The sequence below is a fragment of the Oryctolagus cuniculus genome, chromosome 9 (assembly GCF_964237555.1).
Source record: "Oryctolagus cuniculus chromosome 9, mOryCun1.1, whole genome shotgun sequence".
Lineage (NCBI taxonomy): Eukaryota > Metazoa > Chordata > Mammalia > Lagomorpha > Leporidae > Oryctolagus > Oryctolagus cuniculus.
In genome coordinates, this window is record NC_091440.1 from 136815456 (window position 1) to 136838449 (window position 22994).

General features: G+C 58.1%; 1 protein-coding gene across 6 annotated transcripts in view; it reads right to left on the minus strand.

Annotated features, from left to right (window-relative positions):
- Positions 1-5273: 5273 nt before the first annotated feature.
- The window catches only part of SLC38A1 (solute carrier family 38 member 1), a 54401-nt gene continuing 36680 nt past the window's right edge, over positions 5274-22994 (minus strand). For 5 of the 6 annotated variants that reach the window (XM_051851014.2, XM_070049723.1, XM_051851011.2 and 2 more), the window contains 11 exons: positions 22185-22277; positions 21524-21605; positions 20627-20709; positions 19179-19237; positions 18963-19079; positions 16868-16947; positions 15363-15463; positions 10684-10802; positions 10298-10439; positions 10110-10207; positions 5274-9415 (listed from right to left, as the gene is read on the minus strand). In XM_051851014.2, the coding sequence (XP_051706974.1) occupies positions 9314-9415; positions 10110-10207; positions 10298-10439; positions 10684-10802; positions 15363-15463; positions 16868-16947; positions 18963-19079; positions 19179-19237; positions 20627-20709; positions 21524-21605; positions 22185-22277 (1076 nt within the window). In that variant the 3' untranslated portion in view covers positions 5274-9313. The remainder of the gene's footprint in view (positions 9416-10109; positions 10208-10297; positions 10440-10683; positions 10803-15362; positions 15464-16867; positions 16948-18962; positions 19080-19178; positions 19238-20626; positions 20710-21523; positions 21606-22184; positions 22278-22994) is intronic. The other variant, XM_051851012.2, reaches the window with a different exon arrangement.

The following is a 22994-nucleotide window of genomic DNA, read 5'->3' on the forward strand; positions in this document are numbered from 1 at the left end:
AACGTGGGTCCCGGGCTCGTCCAGATCCTGAGGTGGTCTTCCAGCCTCAGGTTCTGCGGAGACCCTGTACTGTGTGAAGCCGTCCGTTTGCTCTGGGAGGCAGTCCTTCCATTAGAACGAATTATCGGTTGTGAGCCAGAGGCAGAGGAGTTTAAAATCAACAAAAACCCAACTGGGAGAAGAAGTGCCCTGCAGGCTCTGGACCAGGGCTTCCTGCCCCACCTGAGAGTGAGTGCAGCCGCATCCAGCTGGGTGCAGGCGCCGGCACACCTGTCACTCTGCAGGCCCTCCTCGACAGGATGTTTGCACAGTGAAGTAAGAAGGAGACGCAGAAGAGGGAACAGGTGTGAAGGCTGAAGGAAGGCCAAGCACCAGGCTCGCAGCTGGACACCAGCATCCAGCTCAGACAGAGCCCCCCGGCTGTGCTGGCACTCGCCAGCTGCACGAGGAGAGGGCTGGGTCTGTGGGGGCCAGGACGCCGCCTCTTGCTCTCTGGAGGGTATGAGCGACATCCTACACACACACACACACACACACACGCGCGCGCACACACACACACACACCTGGCCACGGTCTCTGCACATCTGTGCCAGGGACCAGGTCATCAAAGCAGAGGCCTCTTCAGCCACATCAGGGACCCTGTGGGATCCTCCCAGCGCACTCGCTCAGACCAGGGGCCTCCTAGCTGGGCCTTACTCTGCTGAGATGGGGCATGGCCTCATTCACCCCTCTCACTGCACCTGCCTCTGCCTTGAAGATTCTCCCGCCCAAGTCCCCTGATAGGAGTCCGAGTTCTGAGCTGGCCATTGGCCCCAGCTGTCCTGAGGTAAGCAGGCTGTGAACGCCCAGTGAGATTTACCGCGAAGTCACTGCCTTCATTCGGCAGCAGGTGTGTGCCTGCCGTGTCTCCCCACTGCTCCCTGGACATAGCAGTGAAGTGAGCACAAGGGTCCCTCCCTTGTACAGTGCAGATCCACGAGGGCAGAGGGACAACCAGAAGCACAGACCGTGAAGGCAGAGCATTCTGTGCAAGGAAGACAGAGCAGGAGCCGGTGCTGTGGTGCAGAGGATTAAGCTGCCTAAGACACCTGCATCCCGCGCTGGTTCGGTCCCGGCTGCTCCGCTTCCCATCCAGCTCCCTGCTGGTGCACCTGGGAAAGCAGCAGCAGAAATGCCTGGGTCCCTCCCACCCACGTGGGAGACCGGATGGAGTTCCAGGCTCCTGGATTCAGCCTGCCCACCTTTGGCCACAGCAGCCATTTGAGGAGTGGACCAGTAAATAGATCTCTCTATTTCTCTCTCTATGTCTCCCACTGTCTCTGACTCTGCCTTTCAAATAAATAAATAAATAAATAACTATTTTTTAAAAATGAGAGTCAGGTGCGTGTAAGGGGGCTGTGGAAGCAGCAAGTCCAGGGGTCAGGGAGATGGAGACGCTCGTTCCGGAAGCGTCAGAGCTCCCCGTGGGGGTGTCGGGTAGGCACTTGGGCACGTGAGCGCAGCTCTCCAGAGAGACATAAACGTGGGAAAATGGTTACGTGTAGCTTTAGTTACAGGCATGGGCCGGCTGCTTACGGTTATCGAGATGTAGTCAAGAGGGTTCAGAGTGTGAGCACTGGGAGGACGCGTGGAGAGCAGCCAGCGGCAGACAAGGCGGGCAGAGGCGGCCAGGAGCAGGAGGGACGCAGCCGTGTGAGGCCGGCCTTCCTAACGAACAGCACGGAAGGCACGGCCGGTTCCCCTGGAAGGAGAGGGTGAAACCCGGCTGGGGTGGGCTCAGGTGCATGGGTGGAGTTGCAGACACTAAGCACAGGAATCTTGCTACCAGCGGAAAGGAGCAGAAACGGGACAGTGGCGAATCGGGAGAGATGCAAAGAAGAGAGGGGAAGAGGGTGGGGCCAGGCCCCAGGACAGAGCACGGGCTGCAATGCCATCCCCAGCAACAGAGGCCAGCAGTGCAGGCGCCCAGACGGCAGCAGTGGAGCGTGTGGGGCGGGAGAGATGCAGTCTGGAAGGTTCTTTTCTGGCTGCTCCTGTCGCTCAGTGAGGAAGCAAATGGGGTCCTCTGTTGGGGCTGAGGGAGGGGTGAGTTCAGGGTCTGGAAGGAGGAGTGACGCTGAGTGCGTGGTCCCACTGCTGCAGGGCCCTGCTGCGGCTCCAGGTTATAAACTTGAAGCTCCTCCAGCCACAGGCAGATGCACAGGTGTGGACGCAGAGTGGCTGAGACCTGGATGTGACCCAGGAGGACGGAGAAGAGACGCTCCAGGGGCCTCATGGGCGAGAATCCAACAAGGCGACACTTCCGAGTGTGGCTCCCCACTCTGGACGACCATCAGGAAGAAGGGCACGGTCAGAAGACAGAGGCGTCTCTGACAGCAGAACGGGTGGCAGACCTAACTCTCGCCTTCCGCGGGGGACGTTGGCAGCCACGGGAATCAGCCCTCGCCTCAGGTATGAGAGGTGACGTGTGAGACGTGCAGCAGCTGCGCAGCCCGGCAGGAAGGCGCTGAGAGGAGCCGTCCCCTGGGGGGACGTGGCACCCAGTGTGCAGGCGAGAGAAGGCCTCCGGTGAGCGGCCACGGGCTGCCCTGCTCTGACGTCACTGTTTGACTTTCAGACTGTTTTCAAAAATAGGAATGGTAGCACTCGTCTTCGTAGATGAGCTTTCCCACCAAGGATGTGTCACAGATTTAGGGCTGGGTTTGGCTGGCGAAGGCTACAAGGGCTGGGAAGGAGCTGAAGAAATGGCTGGAGGGACTCAGGACCAGCCACGGGACGGGCGCAGAAGCGACGGGGAGGCTCTGGCCACACGGCTCTTGCGTGCCTCTCAGTTCTTGTGGATCAGGAGGACTCGTGGAGCCAGAACTGATGGCACGGAAGTCAGGTGTGGTGCAGTGGGTTCAGCGCTTGCTTCGTCCCCCATGTGAGTTTTTGGAGCTTTGCACTTTAACACCTTCCTGCGTCGCAGAGTTTAGAAATATTCACCCATCAATGACTTCCTTCGCGACTGCGTGTTTCATACCGAGACAGGTCTCCCTCATGGCAACACATGAACTATGGGTGCTGCAGACACCCAGAGCGCCACAGGAAAGTGGGAAGGTCTTGAAACTGGTGCCAAGGATCCCCCGGCGACCCTCAGCGGGCGGCCACCGATGACAGAGCCAAGGATGCTTTGGCTGTGGGCAAGCAGCTCCTCGCCGAGTGGTCCCACCTCCAGAAGCTTCCTAAGGCGCTGCCATAAACGTTGGGCCCACACCTAGGGCCTGAGCGAGGGGAGATGGTTCCGGGCTCCTGGGGACAGGGCCTGGGCCACGTGCTGTCACCTGTCACCACCACCAAGCCTGGAGCTGGCGAGATTGGGCCCAGTCTGCGGCTCCAGGCATGGCAGTGTGCCAACAGCCTGCAAGACTCTGGCCCAGAAGCTGACGGCTTCATGCAAGCACCATGGGTGCTGAGCCGTTTGGCAGAGCAACATCACAAGGGGCAGAAGGATCTGGCGAGGAAAGGAGACAATGTCTGCGGGGCCGCTCCTCCGCCTTCTTCAGCCCTCGGGGGCCGGCAGTCCCGGGGGCAGCTTCTGTCCCGAGAAATGAAGGAAGCCTCTCTCCTGCTCCTCGCTGAACGCGCCCCCACCCGTGACCTAAGAACCGAGCCCGGGTCCCTACCGGCTTGTGCAGCAGTGCGGTTGCGGCACAGGTTCCTGCCCCAGCATGGACCTGGACAGCACTGGCTGTGTGACCAGGCCTTCCTGTTGGTCACTTCACAGGTGTGTCAAAGCGAACAAAGGTTGTTTGTACTCCTGGAGCCACACAGGGCTGTAACCTGTCGCCTAGTAGTGGTGATAAGAAAGGACACTTCGCCCAGTCCGGGAGCCTCACCGGATCCCAGGGAGCTCAGGGGAGGCGGTGCAGGTGGGGAGTGAGGCGTCTCCTGGCCCTGAGCTAGGGAATAACAGGGAGCTTTCCTTCACGGTGCAACCCTGGAGCTCCGGAGGGGCTCAGCCCTGCACGGGTCTGCATTTGCAAAGCAAGCCCGAGGAAGCCTCTGGGTCACTGCCACTTCCTGCTGCACCGCGCACACCAGCCGCCACCAGGAAGAATCAGGTCTTTATGGTCTTGCGGAGGGGCATGAGGAGGACCCCGCCAGAGAGGAGCGGGTTCATCTAGAACAGGTGCAAGCTAACACCAGGTATACCGTATTCATCCTCCCCATGGCTGGTCCTAACCGAATCTGCAAGGTGAGCAGACGTGCCTCCACGTGGTACAGTTATCACCCAGCCCGTTACCCCATGGGGGCAAACGCCCCTTCCCCGATGGCTGTGGGTGAGCCAGGGCGGAGGGCAGCGCCAGCAGCAGCAGGAGCCCCACAGTGCTCTCGGGAGCCCGTGACGACCTGGGCTTGTGCCCCTGCACGTCGGTGCTGATTACTCCCAGCCTTGGCCCGTGGGCTGCTGATCCGTCAGCAAGTGGAGCAGGCGGTGGGTAAAGATGGAATGGCACCTGCACTCCTGCCAAGGCCAGCGTGGACCGTGCCGCTCGATGCTGTGCCCCTGGACCCACGTGCGCAGGAGGTGCCGGGAGTGACGGGGCGGGCCCCACACTCGGTTACACCTGCACTGACCCTGTCCACAGGAGAACCTGGGGATCAGACCTGACCTTCTTGCTGCCTGGTAAGACCTCGCCGACAGAGGCACGGCTGCGTCCGCTTCCCCCAGTAGTCCCTGGAGACGTGGGGGTGTTGAGGGAGTTTCTGTCGGCCAGGTGGCTGCAGTGTGGGCACAGGAAGCCTGCAGCCCTCCCCAGCACACGGGATAATGACACAGGCGGGCCTGGTGCTGTGGCGCAGTGGGGTGAGCTGCTCACAACACCTGCATCCCAAACCAGGGTGCTGGTTCTGGTCCCGGCTGCTCCACTTCCCATCCAGCTCCCTAAACGCACCCGGGAAGCAGCAGCAGATGACCCCAGTGCTTTGGCCCCTGCCACCCACGCGGGAGACGCAGATGGATTCCTGGTTTTGGCCTCACCCAACCCTGGCTGTCGCAGGCACCTGAGGAGTGAACCAGCCGATGGAAGAGCTCTCTCCTTCGTCACTTTCAAATCAATCAATCAATTTAAAAAATACATTCATCCAGTGTGGTCACAAGGAAGGGAGGAGTCCAGCTGTTCAGAGCAGGTGGGCTCCTACCAGGAGCGGCTGGCTGCGGCACCCCAGCAGGTGTGATTCGAGAGACGCAAGCACTGACGTGCCCTGAGAAGCCACACAAGATCTGCAAGTATTTTTGGTTCACATTTTAATGTTTAAAAACTACATTAACAGAGCAGGTATAGAACAGAACTTCTTACATTTATTTACACCGCACCCTGAAAAACCCAACCCTATTTGATTAACTATGAATACAAAGTTTGTGACCTGGGACTGACATCACCCACCTGAAATCCACTCGCAAGGTGTTTACATCAGTGACACAGGTGCTGTTTCCTGACCTGGGCTGCGGACAGTGGCTTCCGAAGCAAACATCGAAGTTCACGCCACGCGAGACAGCCCGTGTCAGTGCCAACGCCAAAACAAAGGCAATCGTGCAGGACCCCAAAGCTCGGTGAGTTAACAGCTTTGTGTCCTCTGCTTCCGATTTGTGCTCATAGTTAACATTCGGGTTTCCCGCTCGCAGACCCCAAGTTTGGGCCCTGCAGTTCAATTCTGAAGAACAGCCACGTTCTCCCCCCAGCTTCTGTTCTCATAAATACTGTGGGTGGCATCGGTGGGAAGCGACAGTGAAAGGGGACGATGGAGAAGCACGTTGTCACTGGGGCCTGTCCGTCGCTACGTGACAAGGAGCCGTGCCCAAGACTCCTTATCTACAGCTCGGAGACTATGTCTTAAATAGTTGATCTAATACCGGCCTAAGAACTCAACGCATCTACTTCTGAGACACTGCTTTTTCTAAACAAGAAGTAAGGTTTTAGGCTTCACATTTACACCGAGAGGCTGTGTGACCTGGGAGGGAACATTAATTTTTCTCTTTCCCAAAGCGAACCACGAATGTCTGTGAAGGTGTTGATGCTTCCTACGCGGATGCGAGTGATTCCAGTTCTGTGTGGAGCAGTCTCCTCTCTCAGTGGCTGTGCAGTCACACACAGGCCCCCACAGAGGCCTTGGCTGCACGGATTCACTTGAAAGACAGAGACTCGAGCCTGAATGGGCCCGTTTCACACCCCTCCTCAGGGCAGCCCCACAGGGGAGACTGTACCTTGAGGAACTGTTTCTCAGCTGCCGGCCACGACACGCCCTGGGCACCTGCAAGCCTCCCACCACCACACAGGACTTGCCCAACTTCAGAAGCAGGAAGTGTTGTGGCTGAAGGGCCACCAGCCCTGGGCTGCAGCCACATGGTGCCACTGGGTCCTGCTGGCCTTGCCCATGGCTGTGGACTGCAGTTTTCAAGCCCTGAGCCACTGCATACGTGTGAGGAGCTGAGGCAGACTGTCCAGGACCCCGTCCCATCATCCAGCCCCGGCCCTGTGGAGTGGATCGGGCTCTGCTTCCAGTGTGGATGCCTGGGCCAAGAATCCACTCCCAGAAGAGGACACAAGTGGCCAGGCGAGCCGGCGGCACTCAGAACAGAGGCTGGCCTGCGCTCGGCCTCAGCAGCTCCTGGACGGCCACATGTAGAGGGTCTGCCCGGGATGTCCCACACACAGGTGTGACTGTGCCTCAGCCCAGAATAAGGCCTGAGTGAGGCAGGGCACACCTGCCCACACACATGCTCCTGCTGGGTGTGGCAGCTGGGCAGCTGTGCTGGCCTCCCCGCCCTGGGAACCGTCTTCTGAGACAGGGCCGAGGGGACAATGGATGATAGCCGATGCTCTCGGACTGGGGGCATGAGGGGCATGGGGGTCTCTGCAGGCTCCCTGCCTGGGGCGCTCTGGTTTCACAGTGTCTGGGTAGGGCCTGGGGTCTGCTTTCCAGCAGTCCCCAGGCCACGCAGGGGCTTAGGGGCCCAAGTCCAGCTCTGGAACGAGTCAGCCCTCGGGTGGCTGCAGTGCGCTCCACACCACGGGCGCCCCGAGTGCCAGCAGGGCTGGGTGTGTATGAAAGAAAGCGGGCAGGCAGCTCTCGCGCCCCACCTGATCCGGGCAGCAAACCATGGCCACAGCGCCGACTCCACCAGCCCTGCTCGCCGGTGATGCCCTGGCAGAGCAGGACGGTCAGGCCCGGGGCCTCGGAGGCGAGTAGCGTCCTGAAAACTCACTGCCCCACTCCCACCCCACAGCCTACCTCCGGGCTCTCAGCTGGCCTCTCCCGCCTGAGCCCCACCCGATCCTGCCAACAGTGGGCCACAATGCAGTCAGCAGGACCTCAGGCGGTGGGTTCTGTGCAGCCTCAGCTTGGCTGAACTCGGGGTGGGGTGCTTCTCTCGCCGCCCTGGGGGCACCACACAGCCCGCTTGCTGAAGGGAAGGCCCAGGGGTTTCGGAACACGCTCTCCTTGAATTGCAGACCAACTCCCAGGCAGCAACACTCAGTCAGGGCTCACAGCACCCTCCACAGCACCCTCCAGTCCACTCATTCAGCAGCGAACGTCCATGTCCACCGGGAGTCAAGAGGGACAGGAGGTCCCACGAAAGTGACGAGACTGAACGGCGACCCTGACACGACAGTAACAAACGCGGAGACACGGGAAGGCGACGGTGAAGACGTGTGGCAGCAGACGGCCCCAGCAGCGTGCCTCCTCTGCAGGAGCTGGTCTTGAACTGGGACAGCCGGCGGCTTGGGCACAGAAGCCAGCATTGAAACACATCCTCGCACACCCCAATTTTCTAGGCCAACTCTGAGGGCGCGGGGAGTCGCTGCACACAGAGGCAACGGGGAGCAGCACGATGTAGTTCGCTCCTAACGCGGGGTCATCCCATCCCACAGGCCGCCGGGGTCTCGCGCCGCTCACGGGAAGCCGTCTGTGCAGAAGGGGCAGTGGCCTGACCAGGTCAGGCCTTTGTGGCTCAGCCCGGAGGCTCGCCAAGGTGGACGCAGTTCTGCGGCCACCAGGTGGTGCGGGACGGGTGCCCGAGGCTGCCTTCTCCAACGACACTTCCTGCCTCGGTGGTGTGCAGGCCCCTGGGGGCTTGCGGGATGCTCCGCCAGCTGTCATTTCTGGACAGGGGGCGTGGACACCTCAGTCGGAACCCAGAAGATACACCAGTCCCGCGTCACGGGAGCAGCTCACGGAGCGTGTGCTTCTCCCGGTGTGAGACGTGGGTGGCCGGTCACGGGGGTGAGGCCCTGGGCTGCCTTTGTGGCCTCCACTCCTCTCCGGCTGCCCAGCCCGAAACCCTCTCCTCTTTCAGTCTCTCGGTGGTTTCCCTGCAGTAAGAGGGCAAGGCCACTGTCCTCCCATGCAGGTCCCGGGGTTGGGGGCGGTCGTGGCCCAGCCCCGGGGTGGGGGGAAGGAAGAGGGAATGGCACAGGTTCAGGCCCCACGGGGAGGAAGGACAACACCCGTCACAGCTCCTCTCGGAGGATTCTAGACTCTGGATGGCGCTGACGGAGAAGTAGGAGTGAGGCTTAGTGAAGGTATAAAATCTCGTGTTTGTCAACACCCAGATGTTTAGGTAGAAAACAAGTCTCTTGCCGATTCCTCAAGTACCCAACACAAAGCATGAGCTGCTGGCCCTTGACCATCCTTAGGTCCACTATTCAGTGCAAAAAGCTGGTGGACACGAGGAGCTGCCGCCGGCTCAGCCTGGGGACAGGGCCCTGCACAGGACAGCGTGCGTGAGGCTCTCTGCTCAGGGACAGCAGGTGCCACGAGCAGACTCGAGCAAGTGGACACAGGCTGCCAGGAAGGCAACAAAGCTGCATTCGCTGGAGCGGCCCAGGGCGGCTGATCTGCTCGACACGCCAAGCCCAGTCCCTGCCCTCACGCCTGCCCAGCGACCATCCCTGCACGGTGTGGGCCGTGGTAGCGGCTGGCCCCTGCCCAGGATGCCAGGTCCCCGGAGCTGCCCCCATGTTGCCCATGTGCCCCGTGACCCTCCCAGGATGATCCCTGTGTGCTATGCTAACCAAAATAGGCAAATTATTTATGAAACCAATTTTTTTTTTCCTGGAAAGCAAAATATACACTTCAAGATTCTTCTCTAAGGAGGGATGTGAACCTTTACAGAAACAGGTCTCTGCGTGGCAACCCGAGTGCTGTTCCGTTTTAAGGGTCTTGTACGACTCTCTCTGCTTCTGTAAACTTGCAAAAGAGGTGAGGAGGGTGGCAGATGTGTGGGGACTGGATGAGCAGCAGACGGGAGCGCTTCCTCCTCAGGGGGTCAGTGGCCCTCGTCACTGCCCGACGAGTAGGCCCAGTCGTAGATGACCAAGGGGATGCTGACCAGGGAGAAGAGCACGCCCAGCCCCAGGAAGAGCGCGGCCTGGAGCAACACAAAGGCAGGGTTAGTGCCAGGGCAGCAACAAATTCTCCCTCTCCCTTCCTGTCCCCTGGCCCTGCCAACCCATGGGAGAACTTCCTCACACCGAGAGAACAGACCGCGAGAGCAGACGACGCCATGACCGAGTCTCTCCGAGCCACCCGCTACCCGCCATTCCCTCGTCTCCTAGTTCCCTACACCGAGGGCATCCACCTGGCCGGTGCCTGTGGATCTCACGGCTCCTCGCAAACTAAGACGGCAATGGAGAGACCGGCCTTGGGAGCAGCCGGGTCACGCTGCTGTGTGCCACCTGCCAGCCGAGTGCACCGCTGGGAGGCAGACGCTCAAACACGAGGAGGAGCAACTCAGAAGCCAAACAGGAGACAGGCATCAAAAACTAAGTTAAAGTGGGCAGGGAGGGCCACGGGCGGACGCGGCACTAAACCCAGGACCTGAACTCCCGAGGCTCCAACTCCTGGGCCGTGGCATCCCGGGGGAGGGGGGGTGTAGCATCAAGATGCCCCGGGCTGGCCTGGACTCTGGACACAGCAAAGAGAAGGAAGGAGGCACGAGGGCCACAGCGCACTCCAGCTGCAGGTGACAGAGAGGCACACCACAGGGCACGAGGGGACCACATCCTTGCTGAATTCTAACGGAAACAAACCAGGGACGTTAGAGACGCTGGCCAGAGACATACCCAGATTCTTTGAGTTCCTTTGTCTTCATCCTGGCTTGTGATTTTTAAATAAAGAGACGAAGGAAGAATGAAGATGAGCATGTTGGCAGAGGTAACACCTGGAAAAGAAAGGAAAGGCGAGTCGGGCACCGTCGCCGACGTAACCGTCAACAGCCGCTGCAGGCGGATGGGCAGCCACACAGCCCTACCCACGACTCCAAAAATGTCCTTCATGGAGGGGATGAAGATCACCAGCAGGTTGATAACCACCAGGAGGACGAGGGTCACCAGGACGTGACGACACAGATTAAACTTCGTCTTCTTCGCCAGTTCAAATAAGGACGAACGGACCTGCAGGAGACAGAAGAGAGGTTCCACAGGGGCCCGCGTCTCCCGGCACGGTGACGGGCCTGGCAGCCTCGCGAGTGCACACCCAGGGCCCCAGTTCTGGCCGCGGGGGACTGCCTTACGACGCACACCCCCTACTTATGCACCGACAGCAGGCTCTCCTGGTCGCTGTCAGCCGCGACCCGCAAGTCCCCTACGGTGCCCCCTTCTCCCGTCACTGCCGTTCCTTCCCAGAGGAAGGGCTCACCGTGAAGAAGAGCACGGGCACCGTGAGGATGACGGCGACGATGACGGCCAGGCGCACGGTCAGGATGAGCACGTCGTCTTTGCTCTGGTACTTGTGAAGCAGGTCCGACTGCACGTTTTCTGTTTGGAGGAGAGGAAGCACAGTGCTGAGCCAGAGAACGTGCGAAGGGCAGGCCGGGGAAGCGCACTCTGGAGACACTGTGGACGCCACGAGGCGCAGGCAAGGGCACCGTGGCGGGGGGGAGGGGGGCGCACCCGCCATCGCCACTTCAGCGGCAAGGAGGTGGCCTGCGACTGTGCGGGGCTGACCCTAGGAGGACACTGGGGGTCCCACAGCCCGCGCTGCTGGCACCAAGGGCCTCTTCAATCTCAACTTCCCACCACAGTAGCATCTGTGCCACCCCATCCTTGACCTCCTGCAGTGTGCCCCCCAAAGTCTCGTGTTCATGGCAGAGAGTGCACATGGCCCCGTCGTGGCAAATCCTGTGTGCAGAGTACACATGGCCCCATCGTGGCGAGTCCTGTGTGCACAGCTCTGTGAGTACACACAGCCCCGTCATGGTGAGTCCTGTGTGCAGAGTGCACACAGCCCCGTCATGGTGAGTCCTGTGTGTAGAGTGCACACAGCCCCGTTGTGGTGAGTCCTATGTGCAAAGTGCACACGGCCCTGTCGTGGCAAGTCCTGTGTGTAGAGTGCACATGGCCCCATCGTGGCGAGTCCTGTGTGCAGAGTGCACACAGCCCCATTGTGGTGAGTCCTGTGTGTAGAGTGCACACAGCCCCGTCATGGTGAGTCCTGTGTGCAGAGTGCACATGGCCCCATTGTGGTGAGTCCTGTGTGCAGAGTGCACACAGCCCCGTTGTGGTGAGTCCTGTGTGCAGAGTGCACATGGCCCCATTGTGGTGAGTCCTGTGTGTAGAGTGCACACGGCCCCATTGTGGTGAGTCCTGTGTGCAGAGTACACACAGCCCTGTCGTGGTGAGTCCTGTGTGTAGAGTGCACACGGCCCTGTAGTGGCAAGTCCTGTGTGCAGAGCTGAGAGTGCACACGGCCCCATCATGGCGAGTCCTGTGTGCAGAGCTGAGAGTGCACACGGCCCCATCATGGCGAGTCCTGTGTGTAGAGTGCACACAGCCCCGTTGTGGTGAGTCCTGTGTGCAGAGTGCACACGGCCCCATTGTGGTGAGTCCTGTGTGCAGAGTGCACATGGCCCCGTTGTGGTGAGTCCTGTGTGTAGAGTGCACACGGCCCCGTTGTGGTGAGTCCTGTGTGCAGAGTGCACATGGCCCCGTTGTGGTGAGTCCTGTGTGCAGAGTGCACACAGCCCCATTGTGGTGAGTCCTATGTGCAGAGTGCACACGGCCCCGTTGTGGTGAGTCCTGTGTGCAGAGTGCACATGGCCCCATTGTGGTGAGTCCTATGTGCAGAGTGCACACGGCCCCATTGTGGTGAGTCCTGTGTGCAGAGTGCACACGGCCCCATTGTGGTGAGTCCTATGTGTAGAGTGCACACAGCCCCATTGTGGTGAGTCCTGTGTGCAGAGCTGAGAGTGCACAGGGCCCCGTTGTGGTGAGTCCTGTGTGCACGGCTCTGTGAGTGCACCCGGCCCTGCTATGGTGATGGATGGGGGGCTCTGGGAAGTGAGCAGGCGGCATTAGCTGGTTAGAGCGGGGCCTAAGATCATAGCAGACAGACGGGGAGCAGGACAGGCCTGTCCTCCCTGTACCTGGGCCACCCTCGGAGCTCTGCAGCATGAAGGCCCCCAGAAGCCAAGCCCACGGGGCTGTGAACCTCCAAACCTCTGTCCCTGCTCGGGCTGGGCTGCCTCGGGCTTCGCGGCAGGGACTGAAGACTGGCTCCTCCAGTCCCCGACTGCTCCTCTCCGCTCTGCGGTGGAGGCCCTGGAGCTCAGTCTCTGGTGGCCAGGAGCAGAGACACCACGTGACCATGACCGGGGGAGAATTCTCTCCGTGCGTGTGCCTCGTGAGAGGGCAGCAGGCACAGCTCTGCCCTTTCTGTCAGCTCAGGCCTGCAGAGTTGCTTCGAGGAGCTGACACAGGAGCCCAGCCCCCGTCTGCGCTCGGGGGCTTCCCGCTGCACGAGTGCCAAGGTTAAGTTCTAATCTGGACCACTGAGCTTGGTCTCAGTTTCTCAAACAGCACCAAAAGTTTTAATAAAAATCTCATCAGTCCTAATTTTCTCACTTCAAAATTTATGACTGCTTAAAAATAGCTGGGCCTTTTAAAAATATTATTTACCTGGATTATTGAGGGTTTAAAAAAATTGACTCTATTTTTGAGTCAGAGTGAGAGACAAAAACAGAGAGAGGTCTGTTTATTCGTTCACTCCCCAAATTCCTGAAAGCCAAGGCTGCACCAGGCCAAACCAGGCCAGGAGTCAGGAACTCCATCTGGGGGGCGGGGACCCATGTACCTGAGCTGCCTCCCAGGGTGCCCTCAGCAGGGAGCTGGGAAGGAAGCAGAGTCAGCACCCAGTGCCAGACACTCGATATGGGACGTGAGGCACCCCAGGCAGTGGCTTAACCCACTGCCCCACAGTGCCCGCCCCAGCCTTTTTCTTTAGCCTAGCAGTGTAAAAAGTTTGGTATTCCGTGTGTGTAAAAACGATGGATTTACGAAGAAAGTTTGTTCAGCCACAGTCTGAGCAAAGCAACAACTTCACAGCATTCGGTCTTCCCGTGTGCCGTAGAGAAACACCATCGTGTGTGAGAGTGAACATGTGTTTATGATCCACCAGATGACGCGATTTTCGCTGCTTATGAGAATGACGGTGATCCAACTGACCATCGCTCCAGGCTGAATCTTTAAATGGTTTGAAGTCTGACACACTTCCGTTTATGAAAAAACAGTTAATAAGGAGATTATGAAATAAATGTGTATTTCAGTTAGGTCCCAATTTACAATGACAACAGAAGACGTTAAGAAAGCTTGGGGGCTGGTGCTGTGGCTCACTAGGCTAATCCTCCGCCTTGCGGCGCTGGCACACCAGGTTCTAGTCCCGGTCGGGGCGCCGGATTCTGTCCCGGTTGCCCCTCTTCCAGGCCAGCTCTCTGCTGTGGCCAGGGAGTGCAGTGGAGGATGGCCCAAGTCCTTGGGCCCTGCACCCCATGGGAGACCAGGATAAGTACCTGGCTCCTGCCATCGGATTAGCGCGGTGCACCGGCCGCAGTGTGCCAGCCATGGCAGACATTGGAGGGTGAACCCACGGCAAAAAGGAAGACCTTTCTCTCTGTCTCTCTCTCTCACTGTCCACTCTGCCTGTCAAAAAAAAAAAAAAAAAAAAAAAGAAAAGAAAGCAAGCTTGGGATCCTCTGAATGGGGTCAGTGCAAGTTACGAGCAAACACAGTCTGCGTCCTCAGGTTTCACTTCCTGGGGCGTCCTAACTCAGCCCACAGGCTCTCTGCACAGCTCCACGGCCGCTGAACACCCGGGCGCGCTGCTTGTGTTTCACGCGCTGCCATGAGACTGGCTCACTGTTCTTCGTGAGAACGTCTCCACCCGCCGCTATTCATGGAGCGTGACCCAATTCACAGCTACCCAGGGAAGCCTTCTCTGCATCGTTTTAAACGTTCTTAAGGAAAAACGACCGCTTTTCAAATGCAATGTGTCTTAAGGACACCAGCAGGAGGAAAAACAGCCCTCTCTTAAGGTAAGCCGCTCTGTGCACAGGAGCATCAGCACTCGCCATCCTTAGAAGCAGACCAGCAAAGCCCAAGGGCAGCTCTGCGGCTCCCTTCAACTTCCAGGCTGAGGGTTACGTGGGGCTGGGGGGAGGCGGCCGGAATGAGGTTAGATAAGCGACACCAAAACTGAGAGGAGGCAGCGTCCGGCGTCCTAAGTAGGGTAACTGCGGCCAGCAACCTGAGATGCATTTCAAAACCAGGAGTCCACAATGGGAGCAGGCATGTGGCGCAGCTGGTTAAGCCACCATCCCAAGTTCAAGTCCCAGCTTCTCTGCTTCCGATCCAGCTCCCTGCTGATGTGCCTGGGAAGGCAGCAGAAGATGGCCCAGGTACCTGGGTCCTTAGGAACCACTTGGAGACCTGGATGGAGTTCTTATCTCCTGACTCTTGCTTGGACCAGATCCGGCTACTGCAGCCCTTTAGGGAGTGATCAGCAGAAAGATCTGTCTCTAAGAAATAAACCCATTTTTAAGCGTTGTGGTATAGTGGGTTAAGCTAGCGCCTACAGTGCTGGCATCCCATATGGGCACCAGTTCAAGTGTCAGCTGCTCCATTTCCAATCTAGCTCCCTGCTAGTGTACCTGGGAAAGCAGTGCAAGATGGCCCAAGTACCTGTGCCCCTGTACCCACATAAGAGACCTGGAAGAAGCTCCAGGCTCACAGCTTTGCCTGGCCCATCTCTGGGCCCTGACCCAGAGGATAAAAGATCTCTCTCTGCCACTCCCTCTCTCTCTCTTCCTCTGTAACTCCACCTTTCAAAAACTAAAAAAAAAATCTTTAAAAAAAAGTCTTAAATGATTAGTATTGGGGAGACAGAAGTGCTAATTTCCATACACATTGCATAGTTCTCAAATTAATGCACTACACCCCATTAATGTGTACGAATAAGCGTCAGTGAAAACCGTCAGGTCGATGTTGAATTTTAGCACCTTGCATACAAATGCCTGCGTCTGAGCCGCAGCAGGGGCTACTCACCATAGAACGTCAGGTAACCAAAGATGGCCGTGAGGAAGTACATGACAAACATGGCGAAGAAGGAGATATTTGACACCATCTGCATCTTCTTCTGTGACCGACTGGAAACACAGATGCGGGAATGTAACAATTAAAGCTCGCATGAAGGGGTGGGAGGTGCCAGCGTCGCTGTGCAAGGATACTATCTTAGCTCTCCTCCACCAAGGCGGGCAGACCCGCACACCAGGGTAGACAGACCCCCGGGCTGTCACACAGGGCAGGTCCCGTGGGGGAGGCAGCCAGCCACCGCACTCCCACGAGCGCTCCTCCCCATTCTGCTCAAAGAACATCGAGTTCTCAGGCGAGGCGGACACCATTCTTCAATATTTGTGCCTGATGTTATCTCACCCTGACTGTGCCCGGGACAAAAGGCAGAAGAATCCAAGTGCTTCTCTCCCAGCCCAGAGGTGGGAGAGACGCGGGGCGGGGCGCGGAGCTGGAACCCCACAGGTGCTCGGCCTCTGCTCTGCTTGGTCCTGGTTTTCCCCTCAAGCAGCCCCAGGGATGCACCTGCAAGGCTGACGCTCTGCAGGCAGTGAGCACCCTTCCCCCAGGCCCAGTCACAGCCGCCTGGGACGCTGAGGTCACAGCCAAGCCCTGCGTTGGGATGACTCTCGGCGACTCTTGTGCAAGACTTGAACGCAGTAAGACCACCGTCAGCCATGACATCGCCCCCCGCCAATAAGGAATCCAGGGTACCACGGGGAACAGGAGAACTGAGAAGTGTACACTTGGGAAAATCCCCAACAGAGAGCTATCGCATCTCAAAGACGCCAAAGGCATCGGGTTCTGCACTTACAGGCCAGCGGGTAGGCGGGGATCCTAACAACTCCGACAACCATCAAGTAAGAAAGGGAGTCAACTCGGTTCTCGGTGACCTGAGCTTTATTTCCCTTCCGACAAGGACACAAGCAACACAGCAGCCCCGCTGTGTGACCCCGAGGTGAGGGCTGTGCTGTGCCAGTGTCTGGCAGGCTGGGGGGACACCGGGGGCGGGGGGTGGTGAGAGGCAGGCGCTCAGCGTGTGCCACAACAGCAGTCCCAAGTGAGCCCGCAGGTCCACCAGCGCCGCAAGGGAAAACAGACAACGCCTGCTTTGGTTCTCTTACTGTCTGACCTGCCGACCTTCTCGGTCCAAACCAGCAGGCCCAAGCCATCCACAAAGAGTGAGCCTGGGACTCGACCCCGACTGCAAACCAGGCACGGGCAGCAGAAGCAAGGGGTGCGGGCTCGCGCCCACTCACGGGTCCTAGGACAGCCACTGGCTACGCCTATGGCCGGAAGCACTACAGGTTTCTGGTTTGTCTTGATTCTCGCGTGTTACATTGCAGAACGAGCTCCAGGAATGGCAGCAGGCCAGTGGCCGCTGGCGCCGGGGGGTGAGCTGGAGCTGGCCACACACGGTTCTTGCCTGCTGAGCAGGGGCGTAAAGGGACTCAGGGATAAAAAGCAAGCAAATCTCTTACTCCTTAAGCTCGCTGTAGATCGGCAGGACGGACGGGTGACACACGAAGGCGAATGCGATGGTTGGTAACGCATACACCGTCTGTTGGAAACAAAACAATACACTTTAAAAGAAGCCATTTTGTGGGCCGGCGCTGTGGCACAGAAGGTGAAGCCCCTGCCTGGGGTACTGGCACCCTGTATGGGCCCTGACTCGTGTCCCAGCTGTGCCACTTCCAATCCAGCTCCCTGCTGATGTGCCGGGAAATCAGGGGAAGATGGCCCCAGTGTCTGGGACCCTGCCACCCATGAAGGAGACCTGGAATAAAGTCCTGGCTTCAACCTGGCCCAGCCCTGGCCATTGTGACCATCTCGGGAGTGAACAAGTGGATGGAAGACCTTGCTCTGTCCCTTTGAGGCCGTCCCATGGGGCTGGGGGTCTGCGGGCCCCTCAGACACGGGTGGAATGTCCTTCCCAAACAGGCTGCCGGCTGTGGCTGGGAAGCCGTCTCCAGACCGACCCACACCTCCCTCCCTAACAGCTTCTTGTGCTGCAGGGGTGACCTTGCGGCTTTAAATCACACCTTCGGGGTCGGGGCCATCTTCCACCCAGAGCTGGCAGAGGAAGGGGCTGAGCCCCTGGGGAGAGTCAGACTGGCTCCAGGAGACCCGGGCTATCTTGTGTGACCTTATGGCTTTGATTCACACCTCCAGGGTGGGGGCCATCTTCCACCCAGAGCTGGCAGAGGAAGGGGCCGAGCCCCTGGGGAGAGTCAGACTGGCTCCAGGAGACCCGGGCTATCTTGTGTGACCTTATGGCTTTGATTCACACCTCCAGGGGACCTGCAGTCTTTCACCCAGAGCTGGCAGAGGAGAAGGCTGAGTCTCTAAGGAGATGGACGATCTCCAAGAGACCCCCCCCCACTGTCTCCATGAGCCCCAAGCCAATCAACATACATATGCAAAGCCCCCGTCCAATGGGCACCCCCAGTAGGATGACCCAGTGAGCAGACAGTGACGCCTCAGAAACCCGGGACACTTCCTCAGAGCCAGCGTCCTGCTGGGGCACTCCGCCTGCTCTCCTCTTGGACCAGACGCCTCCTCTGTTGTCTGCCAGTCAAATAAAAGTTTCTTTTCTGTCTAATAAAAGTTTTTGCCTCTTTGCAATTTGTTTCCTGGCTTTTTATTTCTATACTGAGCTGAGGGAAAGAACCCACGAGGCTCCCTCCTGCAACTGCCCTCCCCTCCATGAACGGTAACACCTTTCTCTGTTTATAACTCTTTGAAAAAATAAGTAAATCTTTCTAAGTAAGTAAGAGAAAGCATTTCTATCCCAAGAGCTGCCCCGTGTCTGTGTTTCCGAGCTGTCTTGTTCCTGAGCTGCTCACACCCCGGGACTAGGTGGTTATTAGCAGAGTTTTCATCTCTCAGAAACCGCTGTCCTAGAGAGCTCCATTCGGGCCTGGCCCTGGTTTCCTCGGCCAGGCACAGCCCCAGCCTGCGTGGCCCCACCCAGCGAGGTGGCCTGCCTGGGACTCCTCCCGCTCCTGCACTGCTCCTCGCTTAGAGCAGGTGCGGCAGCTCCGGAGAGATGAGCTGCGCAGGCCACTTCTCCGGCTGCATCCCGAGGAGAAGGGTACTGTTTTGCCTTTTCAGATGAGACTTTGTAAACTCTCAGACTCAACACAACTTCTCAGGCACAAGGAAACAGGACTAGAAGCAAAGACGGGCAGGGACGCTTAGGCTCCACCTGTGGCGGCCCTGGGCTGGGGGCTTCCCGGGGGATGAAGTCCACCACCGCTCCCAGAGCTCTGAGAGCCGGCTGAAAAGTCTGTAGAATCCCCCCACCCCCAACCACGTTCTAGAACGGGGGCTGAGGGTGCTGCTGATTGGCTGCTGAGACCGTTACCCACCAAGTGGCTTTCTGGGGAAACGCCGCAGGCCGCCCAGCCTGGAGAGCAGGAGGAAGCCTGCGGCGTCACCGGGTCCCTCTCGTGGGTCCCTCAGGGGACCGCGGGATGAGCAGCAGTGGTACCGCGCGTGAAGAAGGGAGTCGTGCAAAGCCATGTGATGCCGCCCAGGGCGACGGGCCGCTCGTCCTCTCCGTGGAGAGCCTACCTTCGAGTTGAAGGTGACGTATCTTGGTGTGCACGCCTCGGTGTCTGTTAAATTAGCGTTCACTGTTGCATTCAGCTCTGGACCACCACAGGGGATCTGGAATTTCTTGTAGATGACCTGGGGCAGTGAACACAAGCAAACAAGGCGGACTCTGCTAAAGCTGGACAAGGAGCCGGCACGGCACGGCACTGACCCGCCGCAGCACCTGGCACTCACCACGATCAGGAAGAAGACCATGCAGCTCAGGGAAAACCCGCTGGTGTAGCCCAGGTAGCCTTCAAGGGAGAGGAAGAAACAAACACTCGCAGCTGTCTCCACGACCCCCAGCGCTGTCTGGGGCTCCAGTAACACACCCATGCCACGGGACTACTGGCCGGTGATGTGACAGCGCTGAGTGAGGCTTCGGGTGGAAACACTGTGCGACGTGATTTGGCCGCACTTCTCCATGGCTCACACAGAACAGAGGTTCCCGGAGCCCAGCTCACGCTGCTGCACGCGGGTGGGGTCCTGCCAGCAATCGCATTTACTCTTGCCTCCCCAGCATCTCCTTAGTATGCACTTACTGTGTGCATCCTGACTGCCAGCCAGGTCCGGGGTTAGCAGGGTGAATTTCTGGGGATAAACTTTACCTGCTCTCCTGAGAACACCTGGGAGGCGTCTGGCTGTCTCAGTGGCCTCCCAGGGAACTGTGTGACTCTCATCCTTAGAGAATGGCGAAAAGCAAACTCTGCTGGTGCCAAAAAGCTGAACACAGACCCAGAAACCAGCACAGGAAGTGGTTTAAAAACCTATGGGGGCCAGTGCTGTGGTACCGCGGGTTAAGTCTCTGTAATGCCAGCATCCTATATGAGCACCGATTCCAGTCCCGGCTGCTCCACTTCAGATCCAGCTCCCTGCTAATGGGTCTGGGAAGACAGTGGAAAACGGCCCAAGTCTGGGTTCCTGAACCCACATGGGAGACCCAGATGAAGCCCCTGGCTCCTGGCTGCGGGCTGTCCCCACCAATTGCAGCCATCTGGGCAATGAATCAGACTGACTCTCTCTCTCTCTCTCTCTCTCTCTCTCTCTCTCTCTGACTCTGCCTTAAAGGGAAAACAAAAAACAAACAAACAAAAAACCTATGAAAACTCCTCACACAAGCTATGCAGGTCTGACACTTTTTATGTAAAACAAAACCAAAAATTGGTTCCTGACTATCTGGGGGAGGGGGAGCCTGAATCCACACTGGCACAGGCACCGCAGGGGTTTCTGCCGGAGCTCGGCTGACACCGCGGCTGCAGGCCTGAGCACGCACTCACGCGTCATCAGCACCGGGCACGGTGCCTCAGCTTCCACCCTCCCGGCCCCTCTGGGCGGGCGAGCCTGCACCGCGGCGTGAGTCACGATACCGGGGCGTGCACAGAAGCAACGCTGCGTCTTGGTGTGACCAAGTCTCCCGGCCACACGGCAGGGAGTTCATGCCTGCCAGGAGCAGAGTCCCACTTCCTGGACACTTCTTGGGTTCTCGCCCCAGAATCTCTCTTCCCACACCATCCTGGGCGCCGTGTCCTGACTGATGCTTCCAGCCCCGTGAGGCCAAGCCTGAGGCACACCTGTGGGTCCCCCGACCTCCTCTCTGCTCCGCAGCAGGCTGAAGCCCTGGGCTGAGCCCCACCTCTCCTTACCTAAATTCTTCAAGAGACACAGGGGCAGGATGATGCCAAAGGTCACCACCACCACCAGCACTCGGCCGTCCACGTACCAGGCTCTGAAAGGCATGGGGTGGCAGGGCTGTGAGCTCAAAGGGACGGATTTTCCTCCAATGTGAAATTTCACGGAGCAGTTTTACCATGACTAATCTGATCAACACAAATACTGATTTTATCCAAAGAGTGACCCTCACTCCTGGGTGACGCATGAAGATAAGTTTTCCACTGCCCTCTGCCAAGTTATTAACACACACACTGCCTTGTGCCCGTTACCTCCCAGCCTGTCAATCATTTTAAGAGAAAGCCCCTTGTTTTGCCGACATCAGCAAGCACCAAGTTGCCAGGGGCGGGCACTGGTCCCCGGTACCTTGGACTGGACCTCAGCTCCTGGGGACAGAATACTGGGCCCTCAGTTGCCACTGTTCTCCCTTGGAAGAGAACAGAAGAAACAGGCCTGGCAGGAACTGTCGGACCAGAGGGGGCCAGAGCAGGGGTCCCATCGACTGCAGCTGTGGCGGGCCTGGGGTCGGCCACATCCAGGCCATGTAGCTTCTGCTCCCCCAGTGCCCCGACCCTGCTCCAAAAGAGAGGCAGCATCCTTCTGTGTGCTCTGCTTCTGTGTTCAAGATACGCCACCTCTTTCTCATGTCACAGAAACCAGACACGGGCGCAGGCTCTAGGGAAAATGCAAACTCTCCCATTTGCTGAGTAGCCCCACAGATGTTTAAAACACTGCTCAGGAAAAACTATGCTTCTGCAGTTTTCATAAAGTAAAAACACTGGCTGGCCCACACCCAACTGAAAACATGTTAGTTATGTCACACACACACACACACACACACACACACACACACACTGGGCTCTGTGACTTACGAGAACGCCTCTTCCTTTCCCATCAGGAACTTGAGGGCAGAGGGGAGCTCGTTCTTCACGATGAAGAGGTAGCTCAGCATTGCTGGGGAGGCAAAGCACTCGTAGGGAGAAAAGCCCCACCACTGGCCAGGGTGGCAGCCTGCTCTCTGCTCCCCTGCCACGCGCCACGTTGACCGGAAGCCTGGTCACGGTTTGCATTAGGTTAAAGCTCACGCGGCCCCTGCCATAGGTGGGAATGATCCGGGCCCTGAACTCACCCAGGTTTTGAGGGGATGGCATGAGGAGGCAGGAGAGGAGGGCTGGGATTAGCAATTCTAATCCAGGGCTGGCATCCGGGACTGGGCGGGGTGGGGGGCTTATGTGGGAGACCTCAGGTCACCAGGAGCTCTCAGAACATGGTTCTCAAGAGACTCTGGGGAAAACCCCGGGTCAGGCCCAGTGTTTCCTCTGTGCCCTGGCTGATTCTGTGACCCTTCCTCCTGGTGCATCCTGCTATGGCCATCTACCCACCCTTCCAGCAAGGCCCACTCAACCTTGGACCTGACCCTCCCAAAGCATGAGCTAAATAAGCCTTTGCCTGCTGGTGAGCACGGGCCTCGGGCATCTCATGCGGGCGAGGGGACTACCCGCCGCGGGAAGGCACAGACAGGATGCTTTGTACCGCCAGTGTTCTGGAGGGAGGTAGCTCCAAAGATGACCAGCTTCCCCGTGGTGCCGAAGACTTGCTCTCCCAGCTTCTCATAGACCATGCAGCCTACAGAAAAACACAGACGGCACAGGGCTCTCCACGGCCAAAGAGCCAACCCTGGGTTGTTCTGCTGGCCACACCCCAGGTTCCTGTGTGGCCCTCTCCAGCTCTCGCCAACAGCTCTGGCTGGCGAGGGTTAAGGCATCCTCACTACAAAACCACCTCTTGACATTTTCAAACTTCAACGCCATCGCTCCTTCTCGGACTGCTATAGGAGCATGACAATCAAACGGCCAGGTCATAGGGCGCATTCTTAGGTCTCCCTACTCTGCTAGGGGAGCGTCCCACTCTGATCCCTTCCTTGGATCTCACGTGTGCCATTAAAATCAAGAGTGCAGTTTTAAGAAAACCCTGACTCCTGTCACACAAAGATTCCATGTGAGTTAGTTACCTGAAAATTAAGTTAGCCAAGAACTCGCTTAGTAACAGCCCATCCAACCCCTTTCCCAGAGGAACAAGCTTCACACCAGGCAATGCTACAACACGAGAGTTCCGACTGTTCTAAAATCTGGTTCAAAGACACCCAGCTCACAAGACAGTGGGCAAACCCATCCACAGATTCATCTAGCAAAACTGTAAATAAATACTAAATCTCATCTCGAAACAGACTGAATTCTAAACCACTCTTTAAAAAAAAAAAAGTGTTTATACTTCTTTATGGCAGTTCAGTTCATGCTTTGAAAAGGGTCACAGAGAAAGCAACACCGGCCAGGCTGTAACTAA